The 17,836-nt window shown below is 42.2% G+C and overlaps 1 protein-coding gene across 3 annotated transcripts in view; it reads right to left on the bottom strand.

Annotated features, from left to right (window-relative positions):
• The window catches only part of ELMO1 (engulfment and cell motility 1), a 334,494-nt gene that overhangs the window by 264,727 nt on the left and 51,931 nt on the right, over positions 1-17,836 (bottom strand). For all 3 annotated transcript variants that reach the window (XM_044454468.1, XM_044454459.1, XM_044454476.1), the window contains one exon: positions 14,047-14,207. In XM_044454468.1, the coding sequence (XP_044310403.1) occupies positions 14,047-14,124 (78 nt within the window). In that variant the 5' untranslated portion in view covers positions 14,125-14,207. The remainder of the gene's footprint in view (positions 1-14,046; positions 14,208-17,836) is intronic.

Below are 17,836 nucleotides of genomic sequence, written 5' to 3'. Positions count from 1 at the left end.
AGTGTCAGGCTACCAGTGATGATCATGACATTAATGCTGCAACTAATTAGGTACTGGGCATTACAGGATTTTCTGTTGCATATCCATTTGCATCTATGAGAGAGTCAAAAGTTAAACCTTAGATTCCAGTGCAAACTTTGTTGCGAAAGAGTCACAAAACCAACTTGTAAACAACCTGATCTTTTAAGCTGCCTTTCTTGCTTCCTGGTAACAGTTATGCGTCATGTCTAAAGTGTGTTTTGAATACAGGTTTTAGCAAAACTAGCTCTGCTGTATACAACAGTGCACGCACGCATGCACACACACACACAGAAGAGAAGAGAAGAGAAATGTTCCACCCTCTCAGTAAGTTATCTACTAAAAGCTTCCATAAAATCCAGTAGAATACACTCTCATTTTTTTCTGTGAATTCGCAGTGTAGCAAGTCTGCATGGTACCATATGGTGTGGCTAAAGTTAGTTTTCATTGGTTCACAGTCCCCAAAATAGAAAGAACACTGTCTGGTCTGGGGATGTCACAACATTCTGAACACTTCTGTAAACATAAACGCATGATTCCCTACGAGAGAGAGAGAGAGAGAGAGAGAGAGAGAGAGAGAGAGAGAGAGAGAGAACCATTTGTCTGAAAGAAAATAAAAGATAGTTATACAAAGATGAGGTAGTTTGTTTACAGCAGCCACCAAGAAGTAAATTTGGATTGTATGGTTGAAGAGAGCCTGTGGGCTAGCTCACATGATCAAAACAAGCCATGGTAGGCTTGCAGTAAGCCACAGCGTGTGCCAGGAACAATTCATATTCATGGTAGGCATGTCATGAGTGGAGCCGACTGGATCCGGGGGTCAGACTAGATGGCCCAGGAAGCCTCGTCTGACTCACTCTGTTTCTATGTTTCTATATCATCACTGCTAGCCTCAGCATGTCATGGCATCTGAACCTGGGCAAGTGTGTCTAGAACCTATGGGCTGTTGTAGAATTATCTGAGGTTTATTTAACCTTCCAAGAATCCATGCACCTAGGTTTCAGCAGCACGATAAACCATGGCCAGGTAGCGATTATGCATACACTATGGCTCACTACAAGCTACCATGGCTTGTTTTGATTGAGCCAAGAGGCCCACTTTTTTTCTTCAACCCAGCAGTCCTGATGGCTGCTGCAATGAACCTGCCCCATCTTTGTGGCAATCCCAATAGCTTGAGCCACAGAGGTTTGTTTTAAGTAAATGAACTGCCGGTGCTTGTTACCATTTCAGCAAGGTCAGGGGATGATCTGCATCCTAAGATAAAGTAAAGCTATTTACAGGAAGTCTGCATAATGCAGAACTACTTAATACTATTAACATATTACACACAATAACAGAGCAGTTATAACAAAGATTACAATCATCCACAAAGTATGCATACAATTTTATACTGTCTGAGGATGCAACTCTTCATTAGGAAACATCTGACTTTCCAGTTTTACTGTTTTGAAGAGGAATATGGTTTGAATTATAGAATGAATTTATTACACACAATTGTCCTCATAGGAATGAGTTAAAGAAACCATCTGGAAGCAGTGGCATTATCAGTTTTGATGTCCACAACAAAGGAAGATCCACTCTAACCATGGTTTTCCATGTGTTGTAACTGCATGTTCAGTTATAATGGAGTTATCAATGGAAAGCAACTCCTATATACCTTCAAGACCACCATCAAAGGAAAATATTTCATCAGGTAAATGTTTTCTTCTGTGAAAGAGGTGAACTGGTGTACTTACATGTCCTGCCTTTCAGAACCAATTTTATCTGCCCTCTTGCTAATACTTTTTAAAATCAGGTAATTGTCAAACTTTTTTTTAAATCTAGGCATTGCAAACCATTTGCTCATGGATTCATGAAATAAGTAAGGGGGGAAAGTAATGTCAAAGCTATGTTCCATTCTATCAAGTGGTCAAGATCCTTCTATAGGTCCTACCACAGGCCAAGATTGGCGGTATCAAGGAAGGTTCTTTCTCTTGGTTGTGGCACCCAAGAACTGGGGTGATACAAGTGCTCCACACCACCCCAGCTGCCTGTTTTAGGCTAGCAATGAATACAAATTTATTGGGCGGGCTTTTTCAGGGTCCTGATGTACCATATACTTGCAAATGAATCAGCTTTGCATGTCTTAGAACAGCCCTTAGATTGATACAGTGAAAGCATCAAGCAAACTTAACACAGCTATCCGAATTGGAAGCATTGTGACTATCAGCATGGCCCCTTCCATGGTGCACTCCTATGGATGGAGAACTGAGTGGTCCTGAAAGGCACAGAAACTGGCCAACTCTCCTCCACAGGAACATTCTATTACAGAACGAGGCCTAGTCTTCTGACCATAGTTACTTCCTGTACAGCCCAGGAGAGGAAGCATTCAAGGGAAGGAGGGGGAGAAGTAAAACTATACTCCTAACATGTGTAAGTGTGTGGTCAAGGTTACAAGCAAATGCTATCCCTGAGAGAACAGTAGAACTGCTGAGAAACATTTTGTGCTGCTGTGTGAATTTATCAAAACAAAAGCAGCTTTCCAAGCTGGAACAATTGTCCATCTTCATCTTAGTTAAGAGAAATACAAATAACTAGGGCATAACTCCCCAAAGACACAGAATCTGTCCTTATCTTTTAGGAACTACTTAGCACAGAAGAGATCCTGAGAGTAAAAAAAGCCCAAGCAAATTAACCAAACATGAAATCAAAAAAGCAATAAAATCATTCTGATATGCTTCTCCATTTCTTTTCATAAGCTCTATTTCCCATATGATACAATGCCTTTATTGAATTTGTTTGGCATTTGTGTCTCTTTAAATCCCTTTGTCTCCAAAGCAAAAATTTTGAACAGCTGTAAGAAAGGTGCTCTTCAGTTTCTTCAGGAAGGCCTCCACTGCTCCTTCTGTGCTGTAGAGGACATCAGAGTTACATAACTGGTGGCTGCCTAGCAAGCCTTGGCAAAGATCAAACGTGTGACACAAGCATTACTGGAGTGTACCGCACATGCAACATTCCCTCCCACCCCCCAACCAACAAACCAACAAAAGCGTCAGTGTCTGTGATAGGGACAGCTGGATTTGAGAGCAGCATCACTCTTCCCTCCCTCTGGTTAGAACAGCGCATCCAGAATCTTTTCTAAGCACTGATCTTGTTTAGGGAACAAAGTTTAAAAAAAACAACAACTAAGTGCAATTAACTGAAAGGGGAAGCAAAATAATCAAATCCTTTTAACCAAAAAAAATTAAAGACATCTCATTTCTTCCTCTCTTCAAACACAATGCCTCTCCTCAAAATCTATTTGTCCCGCTTGATTATAAATATTTGTCTGGTTTCAGGGAGAAGGGGAAGTGGAGGTTTCCATCATGTTAGTTTCCAGTTCAGTCTAATTTTCTGAAAAGCAATTTTTATAAAAAAAAAAAAAAGGCACGACAAATGCTTAGCAAAGAGAACTTAATTCTTCACCCCAAGCACAATTCTTGCACTGTGTTTTGTCCTGATACACAGATGCTGAGGTCTTCACTCATGTGCCAAAGAGGCAGAGAGGGAGGCTGCCATCAGCCAGGTTTCACACTGAGCATCTCTTTTATGAACTGGCCCACTTCCTCATGGAAGCTTTAAGCATAGCTGCCACACTTCACCTTTTTATGGCCACTCTCACCCTGCCAGCAGCCTTGATGTAAAAGTACCAGTTCCCATGAGGGAATCCCAGCTCTAACCTATCAGCTACCCCAGCATTTTCTGCATGTACACCTTTGGAAGATGCCATAAATGTTAACAGGCCCCAAACAGCTTTAAGAACAAAACAAAACAAAACAAAACAAACAAAAAAGAATGGGAATGGGAATGAGAAGAATAAGCAGCACACATCCTGAAGTGTGCTGAGCAAAGCATCAGTGCCCAAGTCATACTCCAGACGTGTTTGACTGGCCCACAGTTGGCTATGCTTTTCTAAGCTGGGTTTGGCATTTTGGGAGTTGGAAGATGCCACGCTGTTGAAGCATCAAAGTCCAACTTTTTCCAGGTCTCTAGGCCCATTGCCACATAGACTGCACAGCCCAATTGTCAGCTCAGGCTAATGCTGAAGTGCTTTCCACGTTGTTTCCCGCACGAACCAAGGTGTCCCTTATGCTTCACCCTATCAGTTGAGCAGTAGCTTCATTTCCCTTGATACTCCATAAAACTAGCAGAATGTTAAGTGTTCTGAATAACAATGTACATCTATGTGGCAATGAGGAAGTTAGTGTTTTAGAAGAACTTGTTAACAAGATGCCTGTTTTAGTAGCTGAAAAAGAAAAAATATCATGACTTTTAACTTTTTTTTAAATTTAAGAAGATCTGAACTCTGGAAAGTTTTGTACAGTCTTCCTCTGACTAAACCTCACAACTATCCCATGAAGTAGAACAACATATACTCATTTTACAGATGATGATTACTAAAATGGAGATATGGTGATTTCATCCAGTTTAACCATTCTTACACTGCTGGGTAGTGGTGTGGGTTTTCCAGAAAATGTTGGAAATTTTCCCTCTGCTTAATTTGCAGAGGGCAATTTGCCACAGAAAAGGTTCAGGTTCACTGGAAAATTTTATGGCCTAGACAGTGATCTAATTGATTTTATTTGCATTTAAATAAGAGTGTTGTTAAAGTTTCTTACATTAATTATTTTGTCCCAGTGCATCAAGATTGCTTTAACCTGAAATATTTGAGGGAAAAATTTAGAGCATACTTGGGGGACAACCTAATCCCCACAATCCCCATAAGCCAGGGGTCCTCAAACTTTTTAAACAGGGGGCCTGTTCATAGTTTGAAAAAAATAAATGAATTCCTATGCATACTGCACATTAAAAATTAATTAAAATTAATTTACAATAATTAAAATTAAAATAAATTAACATTTCATTAATTTTTTTTAAAATAAATAAAACTTAAAAATGTTTGCTCCGCCCACTTGGGCTGCAGTAGAAGCCCAAGATGAGGTGGGGAAGAGCATGTCCAATATTCAAGGGACATGCCTACAATGTCCGTGATCGTGCTGGGGGCGGGGGGAGGAGAAGGGCACAATTGTGCTGGTGGGGGGGGGGGAGACAGATGTGATCGCGCTCGTGCAGGGAAGACAGGTGCGATCGCAGCCATTTCCCCCCACCCCCAGCACGACCGCAATCGTGCCCGTCTTCCCTGCACAAGCTCGACCATGACTATCTCCCCACTGAGTATGCCTGTGCTGGCTCAGAGCTTTTGGACTCACTCGGAGATTGTTTTCTTCGAGTGAGTTCAAAAGTTCTGAGGCGGGCCAGATAAATCAGCATGGTGGGCTTGATCCGGCCCACAGGCCGTAGTTTAAGGACCCATGCCATAAGCTCTCAAACTCAGATGCTTAGGGTTATCCATTGCTGAATGGGTAGTGTGGCAGGAACTGACTCCTTCCTCCCACCCTGCATTTTCACTAGAGGGCTTTTTTGCCCATTTAGCAGCAGCATTTCAGAGAAGGCTGAAGAAGCATTAGGACCAGTATCTGGCCTCTCCAGTCTCCTCTCCTCCCTGCCCATTCGCTTTTTACACTCTCCAAAATTGCTCTTCTGATCTTGGAGATAGCCTGGCATAGTTCTTTCCATGCCTACTGCAAGAGCAATGACTCAGACCTAACAAGCCATAATATCCTATGGCTGGTCAGACACTGTCTAGGGTCCATAGGATTGCGGAGCACCTTCAGTCAATATTGTCACAGCTTCTTAGTTCCATTTTACACTGAAATATATTTCAATTACATACATGTATTTTTTCACATACTTGCTAAGGATAATTACCTGAAAACATTAACTACAACTTTGAAACAGCTTAGCTTAAGGGATACTGTATCTGAATTTGGCATCAATGGGAGATAGAAACATAGAAACTGAGCGAGTCAAAAGGGGTCTCCCGGGTCATCTAGTCTGACCCCCGGCTCCAGCCATCTCTACTCATGACATGCCTGTAACAGTAAAGCACTAACATGTTCTACTCCACATCAGTGCTGCTATATTTGATTTTATATTTCTATCCGGGTTTACATGGTACCGCTGATTAGAACAATGGGCAGACCAGCCCTATGCCCCCCTAGACTGCATCTAGGGGACTCCAGGATTCTTTGGGCTCCCACTTTCAAGGAGAGAAACAGAACTTGGAGCTGTACCTGCTCATGTCCACCTCCCCCACTATAGCCAGCACCGAAAGAACCATATGCACTGCTCTTCCAAGGTTAGAATGGCCTCGTGGAAGAGGAAACAGAGTATTCCTGGCAGATGAGAAGGGTAGAGGCTTGGGGTAGCCAGGCCACAAGATACCCAGGGGGTGGCTTGTGGGAACCTGCAGAACAGGGGACCTGCAGCTTCAGGGGACCTGCAGAACAGGAGCGGCAGGGAGGTGAAGATTGCCTTCGCATTGCTCCTGCTCTGCACAAGTTGCTAATTAGCCTCTGACTGAGGACTTTAGTCATCAGGTTCAGCCAACATGGCGAACAGTCAAGAATACTGGGAGTTACAGCCCAACCATCAACAGCAAGGAGGACTGCAAGTTGGGAAAGGCTGAAACATTCATACGATATCCCTTCTCAATTAGGCTTGGCTAGGGTGAGCAGGGAAGACCCCCTTCCAAATCATGACAAGTAGTAGTTCCCCTATACTCCTCACTAGTCAGACCCCATCTGGAATACTGTGCCCAGTTCTGGGTACCAAGTTTGAAGAAAGTTGCATAAAAATTAGAAAAAAGGTCCCATGGAGGGCAACAAAAATAATCCAGGCTTTGGAAACATTGTCCTGTGAGAGGAGAGTGAGAGAACTGGGCATGTCCAGCCTTGAGAAGAGAAGACTGAGTGGGGGGACATGATATCCCTGTATAAGTATCCAAAAGGCTGTCACAAAGAGGAAGGTCAAGATCTCTTCTTGCTGATACCAGAGTGTAGGACACAGAATAATCAAGTCAAGCTGTGACAACCCAGATCCAGACTAGATATCAGGAAAGTGTCAAAGCAGTATGGCAGTGGAACCAGTTGCCTAGAGAGGTCATGGGCTCTCCCACATTCAAAAAGAAACTGGACTGCCATCTGAGTGGGATGGTATAAACTGGTGTCCTGCAACAGCAGGGGGTTGGACCCGATAGCCTTCATGGCCCCTTCCAACTCTGCTATTCTGATTCTAACAGTTTTCTCCAAACGGAGGTGTGGTACCTCTTCGCAACCTTCAGATTTAAGAGGTACACTAAAGAAAACTCCATGTATCACTTTTTAGGCTAGGAATCGGAGCAAAAAACAAGTTAATTAAAAAGGAGGTAGCTTTAGCTATCCCTGAGAGACTTGATACATCAAAGGGCATTGTGTTGTGTAGAACTGGCAGTCCAAGGAAAAACACGTCATATTGTAGCATTGCAGATTCTCATAGTGTTACAGAAACAGCTAGCAAAGAACAGTTCCACATCACAATTCTCCATTAACTGAACAGTGTAGAGCAGGGGTCGGCAACCCGCAGCTCTGGAGCTCCACGTGGCTCTTGAATCCCTCTGATGCGGCTCCATCACTCACAATACGTGCCGGGATGGCCGCTGATCCACGACATGCGCCTGCACGGCCGCTGATCGGCAACACACGCCAGCACAGCCGCTGATCTGCGGCATGCACCGATTTACTAAGCTTTTCACAATTTACTGAGCTTTTTCCCCTGGTAGGCCAACCATGGATAAACTGAAGAAAAGTTTCTGAAGAAAACCGAACGTTTAACGGTATGTGGGTAGATTCATTTGCTTTTACTGCTGATGACCTTACGGGGTTTGCTGTTTAATGCATGCAGCCCTTTACCACTGACTTTGACCCTGCAGGAAGCTGTTCTCCTATTCAAAATATATGAAAGGAGTTCTACTAGTTTATAATGTAAGATTAAAAATAACAGTGTTTAGTGACTGAACAAGAGCTTCAGCTAAATCATAATGAAGATATAGATCTACTTCCTTGCTTTAAGAAGATTCTTATAAAAATTCCAGCAGCATTATTACATTGGGAGAGGGATGTTTGTTCAATATTTCACCAGACTATTATTTATATTTGTTGTATTGCAGAAATTCTACTTACTGTATGAAAGTATCAATTAGTCCTTTATTTATTCAGGTTGACAGCTGACTGCACCCTCCAGTACATGTGATAAAAGGATGAGGGCACACAGAAGCAGACAGCATTTTGGGGGTTTGCTGCAGGTGGAGAATTTAAGTTCAGCTTTTTCATTAATACAAGGGGGACTCAAATAGACATTGAGTATTTATTTGAAAGTAACTGTCAACCCAGCGTCTTTTTTTTCGGAGTTCAAAATGTTTTTGTTGCATGCAGAAATAAAAATTTGTTTTCTCTGTAGCAGTTCATTGATTTCATAAATGCAATGCACTATAGTTCTTTTATACATAGCATAAAGGTAAAAAATGATATATGCAGTGTTATCTTCATTTTAGATATCAAAAGGGTTTTGGAGCTCCCGGTGTTTGCTGTGGGAAACGGGTCCAAATGGCTCTTTGAGTGTTAAAGGTTGCTGACCCCTGGTGTAGAGGAAAGGGGACTGGCATCAATAGCATCATGCTAGCCAGGTATTTGAGTAAGTAAAGAATGCACAGTTGTATAGTCACAATGTTTCACAGAAGACTCAGTGAATGTAAGATAATTGTGGTTTGATTGCATTTCAAGCATGCAAGATTTGATTTATTATACTTGTATGCTGTTCATCCTCTGCACAACTTACATAAAGCTCCCCTGTGGTCTCCCATCCAGGCACTGATCCAGCCTGCACCTGTTTAACTTGACAAGTGCTGCAACACTGAATGCACCCAGCTTTTTCACTGAGTCATTAGCTTGTTCTGACAGCAAACAGCAGAACATTCTATTCTTTCTTCTCTTCTGATTATATAAGATATCAACTTCTTATAAGTCACCCCAAACTGAAGAACAAGCTGCATAGCTGTGCAGATATGCTAGTTCAGACTTGCCCTACCTGGGAATTTCCAGACATTTTGGACTACAACTCCTAACAGTCAAAACCATTGATTGTTCTGGTGAAAATGGAAATCCAAAACTTCTGGATTGCACCAATTAGGGGGGTTGTAGATAATCCTGTTTTCTTAAAAAAAATCAGCATTGTTTTGCTTTAACAAATTGTGACCCACCAGCTATGGATGCTGTCCTACCTCTTTTTTTTCCTCTTCTTTTTGCAATCCCAGGCAGACAGCAAAACTGCTTCTTGATCCTTCACTAAGGCACAATAAAACAGGAGCACAGAACCTCTTTCAGCATGAAAGCCAATCCCATGTTGGAAATTCCATAGTGGAGGGAAGGGCAACCTTCCAAAAACTATTGGTAATCAAGTGAAATGGGATAGGACACTGGGCAGGAGCCCAGCCACCTGGGGAACCCTGGAAGACCAGTGTGGGACTCCAGGAGGGCTGGATTTGGTCCCCGTACACAAGGTTCTACACCCCTGGCCTAAAATAACCTGTCAGTACTAAGCAGCAGATTTCTGAGATACATGTAACACAGTCCCAGGGCCATTGATAGTGGAAGTGAGAAAGCAGTCCTTATGGCAAGGTTCCATTCAACACTTCTTTGCTCAGAAGAGTTTCCCTCAAAGTCATTTTCCTAAAAAGAGCCATCAGGGCCATGTCATATCATTTGTATGTGATGTGCAAGTTGCTCTAAAATAATATACAAGTTGAGAGGCAAAGGATATCAGTATATAAGACAGTCATGAGCTTGAAATGTTCCTCCAGAGTTCTCTACATACAGATCCACGCTTTCCCCCTCCGAATAGACTTTAATTAACACGCAGTGGGTAGAAGAGTAGCGAGAGTAGAGATGAGCATGCTAGCTCCACCCCCGTCCTCCTCAATCTACATGTGTTGAGGGACTCATGTCTGCAGAGGAGAGCTTTTTCTATTTGCCCAGGGTCCCCAAAATTGATTTTCCCAGGGTTTTGCATTGTGCCAGAAGTCAACATAGATAGAAAAGGATCCCACTGCAAAACAGAAATCCTCAGTATGTAGAGGTCAATGGGAATGGCAGTGGGGGAATCAGAGTTAGTGTGCTCACCCCCTTGAGTTAAACAGACCCTGAAATAGAAGGCCTGATAAGAAGAACACAAGAACCAAGATTGTTGGAAGCTCTCATCATTCTACATTAAATATGAGCAGAAAATGGATCTCCAAATACTGGGGACTTCAACTTCCAGAAGCTTCTGCTAGCCTGGACAATGGTCAAAAATTCTGGGAGTTATCCAAAGCATCTGGAGAACTACTTTCTGCCCTGTTCTAGTCAGCCATAAGCAACATGAGCTTATAGGAACATATGAGGTGTACAAATTGACAATTGGGTTGTAAGAATGTTGCTCTACAGCAGCTTTCTCCAACCTGATGCTCTCCAACTGTTTTGACAACTCCCATCAGTTTCAGCCAACACAGCTAATGGTCTGGAGCAATAGATTTTGTAGTCTCAAGCATCTGGATTGCCCCAGGGAAAGCTTCTTCTAAAGCACGTTTATGGATAAAAAGTGAGGCAACAGCCTGCTACAAAAACAACACCTCACGCAGATGACACCCCTCCCCACTTCACAAAGAAAGAGCTCCCCCAGTAGGATACAGCTACTAAGAGGATAATAGCTTGATGAGACTTAGGAAGCCAACAGTTAGGGAAAGGCTTGGCAGAAAGTCCCACATATGGTCCCTGTAATGTGCAGTTTATTACATGGGACCAATAATACAGACTCTATTAAATTTCCTGAAGCTTCTGCCAATGGCAGCAGTGTTTGAAAAAGAGATTAATAGCTATCTGCCTCTTATTCAGGTTTTTAATCGTATTAATATAAATGTAAATTAGTTCTGAGATGCGCCTGTACGAGTAATAACAGCATAGGCAAAGAGCATTAACAGAGAGTCTTTATGCAGTAATACAATGCCAAGAAATGTGTGTGGGGGGGGGTGTGAGAGGAAGCGGCTACCATACAGCAACCTTAGGGATATTATTACATTTTTCTCCATCTGCAGTAATGATCTGGTGTTGCTTTTGTAGCTCAAAAGAACTCCAGTACCCTTGAGTGACCAAGCAATGTTGTCTAGGCAACTCCTTCATATTCTGTGGTTAATATATATTCAAGTGCCACAACAGAAGAACAGTTTTGCAGTCCTATATGTTTGCCTAGCATTCCCCAAATTGTTGATAATGAAACATGGGGGGACAGGAGAAGGTATTTGCATTAAAAGTTGAAGGCACACTGCACTATTAACTACCAAAAATAACATCTGTACTCTAAAAATCTCAGAGGATGTTCCACTTTTCTGATCTTGACCAAAATTAGCAAGACTCAGGGCTAATTCACACATTCTCTCTCCACATGGCTGATTATCTTCTAGCCTAAAGTACATTGTGAACATAGTATGAGTGTGGTTTGTCACAAACAAAAATTGTAATACTGATGCCAATGCAAACTTTCCTAAGGTGATCTGAAGAGCAATATACAGAAATTGCTCAAAACAAATAATTCAGATGATTCATTTACTGCAGGCTAGTAACTGAAGCTGGGAAGAAAAAAAATAGGCTCATGCAGAACTATTGTGTGCTATGTCCATACCAAAAATGTGGGAAGTGGTGAAACTGGGGGGAAGATCCCATGCAATGTTCTATTTTAATTCTGTGTGAAAATTTTTTTTAACTGGTCTGCTCTTTCTTACTGTGTTTAAGTGGAAAGACATGGAAGTTTGACACTGGAACAAAAAGGTCCAGTCCATCTTTGGCATGGTGTTACACAGAAGATGCAAGGAATCCATCTCAACAGTGGTAGCATTATCCCTGGGATTGCTTTGGAGGGTCCAAAGCCTCAGAGGTGATGCTAAAAACTGGCATCTCAGCCTCGGAGGCAGAAGCCATGAAGTCACCACCTAGACCCCAGAAACAGATGCCCTATGAGTCAGTCTAGCCCAGTGGCCAAACAAAAGAATGCTCACTGGATTGGTAATACTGTGCTGTCTGGCCTTTGGGTCCTTGCTGACTTTACTCACTTGGATTTGCCCTTAATTTTCCTCAGAACCAAGCCTGAATCAACCAAAGCAGGTCATGCACAACACACAGGGGCATCTTTGAGGATAAGGAGAGGCAGGAAGGCTACTGTCACATTCTAGTGAAATTCCTTAGATCAGTCAGGAGATGCAGCAAAAGGGTTTCTATTCTCAAGAAGCAACTTGGTGCCCTCCAGATGTTTTGGACTGCAAATTCCCATCAGCCCCAATCAGCATGACAAATGGTCAGAAATTATGCAAGTTAGTTCCTGACCACAGTACTGTTGGTATAGGTTGTTGAATCAGACACTGATTCAGAAGAATAGAAGGAAGAACCAGAATCTTGAGCTCAGTTGTCAAAGCCAGCAGACTATCAGATAAGCCATGCAGTCACTGAGAACATGACAGTTTTAAATTCTGAGGGGAAAGTTTACTGAACCTGCTGATATGGAACTGGGCAGACCCAACATCATTAACCCAATCATACTGTGTCAGGGTAAGAGAGCGAACCAAATGAGAAGCATAAGGTGCACCATGTTTGTTCTATTGTAAGACTGTCCTGAGACCACATGGTAGTGGACAGTATGCAAAATTTTTAAATAAATAAAGTGACTGGCCCATAAGCAAGAGCATCCACCTTGAAGGTGGGGTTAGTTCTTCTCACTTTGAAAGAGAGAAGTATTGTTTAGAATCAACTTTTTATCATCAGGTTGCATTTCTCTGATAGCCAGTATTCTAATTTCACTTGTTTCTTTTGTGTCCTGGTCTGCTTGGAAGAAGGGGAAAAAGTCTGGCCCTGACAGCTATAAAACAAATTCCACCACACAACTGCATTGTTGTTGCCATGTAAGTCCCTGCTGCCAGTGGCTACAATTGCAACAACAGGATAAAACAATGACAAGCATGATATCAACATAGATTACAACTGACTATCTCTATTTCTCCCATCTCCTGTCCTGTCAAACTTGGGCCACAGGCAGTGGTCAAAAGTGTGATTAAACGCCTAAGGAGCCCCAGAAGCACACCAGAGCCACTAGACTGGGTTGCTCAGGCAAGCTCACAGCCCAGACAGAAGCCTTGCATAGTGTTCCAACCAGATGTGCCCACTGCCCAGCTTGGATGCAGGAAGGACCTGCAAGAAGGTGCCAATGGGGCATACTGGCTAGGCTGCTAGACTAGGAGTGGGGGGGGGCGCAAGTTCTAGCCCCCACTCAACCATGAATTCACTGGGAGACCATGCATGACTCACTGACTTTCAGTCTAACCTACCTCACAGGAATGTTGAGAGAATAAAGGAAGAGGAGAAGGAGGACCATGCATGCTGCCTTAGACTCCTTGGGGGGGGGGGGGGGGAGGCAAGATACAAGGGAACAAAGGCTCCTAGCTGAATTTCCAATGGCTCGCACCAGACCAGGCAGCCACACACAGAGCTGAAGGTCTTGCGTTACAGCACAGGCTGGAACTGACAGGTCAACAGCGCAACCCCATTTTTGAAGTCTTGAATCATGTATCCATACACACCCCACCTGACACTTTCTTTGGTTTTTTGCAACCTGCTTGAGAAGGGAAGAGATGGAACACTTCACAGCAAGTACAAGCAATAAAACAGAATCATTAAAGGCATCCCTTAGTTAAAACCAAGTCAAGCAACCGCTAGAGATCTGAAGTCAGGACAACAGTCTATAGCTATTTATTTGGACTGTAACCATTAATTCTTAAACCTCATTCATACGGAGTACAATCCAAACTTAACTCATTATGAAGGATCCACATAATTTACAGATCACAAAAGTGTGAAACATAAAACATGACAACTAGATTTGCCCAAGGGTTTAAGGAAGTATCCAAAATTAATAGCAAGTGTTTAGTTGGAGTCAAAGGAAGGTCCCACAGTTGCGCCCAAATGATAAGACTATCAAGAAGTCATAATGACTATTTCAAAACTCCCCATGTAAAAGTGCACTAAGATGTACCAATACAAAGAATTAAGTACTTACTTGATCAATTTCCATCAACTTAGGGTAGGCACCAGGCCATTCTATCGCCACTTTTACGATATCCGCGGGAGGCGGCATTTTGAGCTGCACTGCTCTTCAAAGCTAGTGAAACTGAACCCTGTGCACGGCCGTCTCTCTGTCTCTCTCTCTCTCATTCACAGCTGGAGGGAGAGAAGGGAAAAGTACCATTGAAAACAAATTCTGAAACAAACATATCTATTTGCGTGACTCAGAAGGTACACAAAAGGTGTGCAGGTTTGGGAAAGATTACACACATGCAAACACTAAATGCTTAAAATAATGAGTACTAAATCTCATAGCATGCAACTAGCCAATCTGCCTAAAAGATGGCTGAAGCACCACAATGTACTGTGAACACCCATGCATTAGCTTTTAAACACAGAAACTATTTGAAATTGAAAAATCTGGTATCACTGCAGAAAGGCTGAAAGAGATGGAACATTACATTCCAGCTTTTTGGAGAGCTAAAATAACCTGCTAGATCTTCTGTTCTACCATCTTTCAAGAAGGATGAGTATCCATGAAGTTATGACCAAAAAAAAGGTTTTCTCTTTAACTACAGCAATGATCTCCTGTGTGTTCACAAATAGATCATTGCACTATAGCAACCAGGGTGTCAGGAGGAACGCAAAAAGAACAGTACTTTTTACATACACACACACCAGACAAAATGTAGTATATCAACCTTAGTGTTGGAAGGAAGATGTGCACACAAATCCCTTTTCTGAAATAGGGATTTGGAAATATTTTGTTTGCTACAAATGGCACACTGGGTATTGCAGTCTTCTCAAATAATTTCATATAACTATTTTGCCATGCAAGCTCATTGATACCAAGGGTAAGAATTTTGCTTTTAAAAGGGCAGATACATGAGACCAGGACTGGACAATATAAAAGTTCTTGAAGGGTCAGATTTTATTGGGTGAAAAGTTTCTAACCTAATGACAATTGAGGCTTGAATGAAGAAGGCAGTAAGCATAACAGACTGAAATCAAATTATATTAGACCCATCTGTGTTTGGATTTCAAGTCTCAGAACATTAAAGAATTGTGATTTTCAATGTTTGGGGTTTGGTAATTCAAATGACAAATGTCCATATATAAGATGATGGGAGGAAGACACAGCAGTGGGGAACCTCCTCAGCCCAGTGAATTTCAGAGAAGCATTCAGAAGCTGCATGCCAGTGGCGGGTTTGACCAAAAGCAAAGGGAAGAATGAAAAGTCAGAGTGGGTGCAGCCAAACATTTTTAAAAGTATTGCACATTAAAGCTCTTCTCAGCAGTAACTAAATCTTGGGAGAGGCATGCTATCCTTTTAGAAGGGGGGAAATGCATAGATACCCCACTCCATCCAGGGCTTTGTATCCACTGTTTTCATACATACTATACCATCTATGCTCAAAGACAATTCTTTCCTTTTGTGTTCTTGCTGGTAAAGCTGCATGCTGCAGGCTCATGTCAGTGACCCGTGCTGGGTGCAGAAGATGTGAAGTCTGGATCTTCCTTTCACGCCTGGGGAGGGTAAAGGGGCATCCATGTCCAGCAGGGAAATATAACTAGGGTCAGTTGGGGAAGAACTTTACTTTGGAGGCTTCTCTTTTTTTTTCTTTCACTTCCTTTCCCTCTATGGTGATGTTGATTTTCTGCAGTAATTGTTCAAATTAATAGGCTTTATAGCAGTTTGTAAGTATGGGATGTTCGTAACTTGGACATGTGTACTTCGGGGACTGCCTATACTAAACAGACAGGGTGACATGTTCCAAGTGTTGGCTAACCTGGTGAGGAAGAACCTCATAAAAGCACTGACCAGGATTGTGGGACACCACACAGGTATCCCATGACAGATACCTCATTCCTCAACATGCTGATAAGACTGGCTGAGCAGGGGATAATCAACATATGGCTTTGGGTGATCAGCATGTGCAACTGCTTGTCACTTGCAAAAGCATATGATCATACAGGCTGCAAAGGAAGCAGGAAGCAACAGAAAGAGCAACCCCACATGCAACAAGGCTTCCATCTCTGGCCCCCAACAAACACAAATGTATTTTTTGCCTTCTTTCTTGCCCCTCCCTTTTGCCATTTTTTCTTATGTTGCCACTGAATTAAGATTATGTTGCCAATGAATTAAGAAATGCAACCTCTTCTTATTCATCTAGGTCATGAGGTGTGTGTGTGGGGGGGTGATATTTTGTGGCTTTCCAGATAATTTGGCCTTCGAGTCCCATCATCCATCACCCTTGGCTATTCTCAATGAGAGAGGCAAGTCAAAAGCACACGAGTCTGAGTTTGCTGGCCCTTGTGAGTTACATCAGCTAGATCTTTTCTGAGGCCTGAAATCAACTCATCTTATTTTCACTGTTCACACAATAGCTCTGTTTTCTCCCTTCCGGCATTTTTTTTTAAAGCTCCATCCCATTGCCATCAGGAAAAGTGCGGAGATATACAAATGACATACAGAGTTGCCATCCTCATCTCTGTCTCTCACTCTCCTCCGCATTTCTCATATAAATACAGACGAGAATAGAATTCTGTTCACACTCTGCTGGCTTCCTCTACAGCAATCAGCGCAGAAGCGCTACGTCTTAAGTTAGTCACTGAAATCGGCATATGACTGAGCAACAGACAAGTTGTGCTTAGAATCAGGCATTCGGAAGATTGCATCAGCACAGGGTTTAATATGTCAAGATCTTTTTGCCAGAATGAAAATTAAACCATCCTTTTTTTTCTTTCTATAAAAAATGTTCTCTTTTTATAGACTACCACCATAACAGCAAAATTACTCTTACATTCTCTCTCCCTATATATATATATATATCATTAAAAGACTGGGAAGTCTGACATGTTCAACATGTGTTCAATTGACAACTACCCAAGATATGCAGTATTTGTAATTTGGGATGAGACTTAGGCAACTGCAGAAGTATGCATTACACGTCATCCTGAAGTTTGGCAAAGGTCAGACATTTCAAGCAAGAAAAAGTTTTTAAGACCAAGTTAAATTACCCCATTATAGCCAAGCTCTGGAACTCAGTAAGTCAGGACATGGTGTATTCCCTTGGAACACCATGGTGAATATCTGCACAATGCAGCATTTTGGGAAGACACCCTGCTGCGCTGTAGTAATTAACTTGCAAGCTGGAAGAGACAGGACTATCCCTGATGCAAACTGTTAATGCAAAGTGCATTCGCTCTCAAATTTACCCAAGGCTCTGGGAGATTAATTCAATACCTGAGTAGTGCCATTAACATATGGATTGTCATTGTTTTATTTTGGTGGGTTCACCTGTACACTCAGCCACTCAACAATTGCTTTTGTTAAGGAATTACTTCAATTGAAATTCATGCAGTTATTTTGTCTGCAAGGAAAAGTTAACAGCATGCATGCAACAACTATGCTTATTTTGCATTTGGGTAGATATTGCTAAGGCTGTGAGCTATTTCCCCAAGTTTTAACATGCAAGCATTGGGATTGCCTCCCCTCCCCAACCTAAAACATCAGGTACCAACACTGAGAAGACCTGTAGTAGTTTGAATATTCACCCACATATTAACCTTGTTTATATTTAGCAGCATTAGTTGTAAAATCTGCTGCTACAAACACCGCATCCATATATTATTAGTGTGATATCTGAAACTGGACAGTGTTGGGAAAATTTGGGTAAATCCTGTCTGAAAAGCATTACTCCTGTGTGCCTTTGCATTGTGGGATCAAATCCTGTCTTCCTTCTCAAAACCAAGCTGTCACTGTTTAAAATGGCATTTCCCCC

This window comes from Varanus komodoensis, unplaced genomic scaffold (assembly GCF_004798865.1).
Source record: "Varanus komodoensis strain SLA01 unplaced genomic scaffold, ASM479886v1 scaffold10, whole genome shotgun sequence".
NCBI classification, from domain to species: Eukaryota; Metazoa; Chordata; class Lepidosauria; order Squamata; family Varanidae; genus Varanus; species Varanus komodoensis.
Note: the sequence above shows the minus strand (reverse complement) of the source record. Positions and strands in the feature narration are given on the sequence as shown.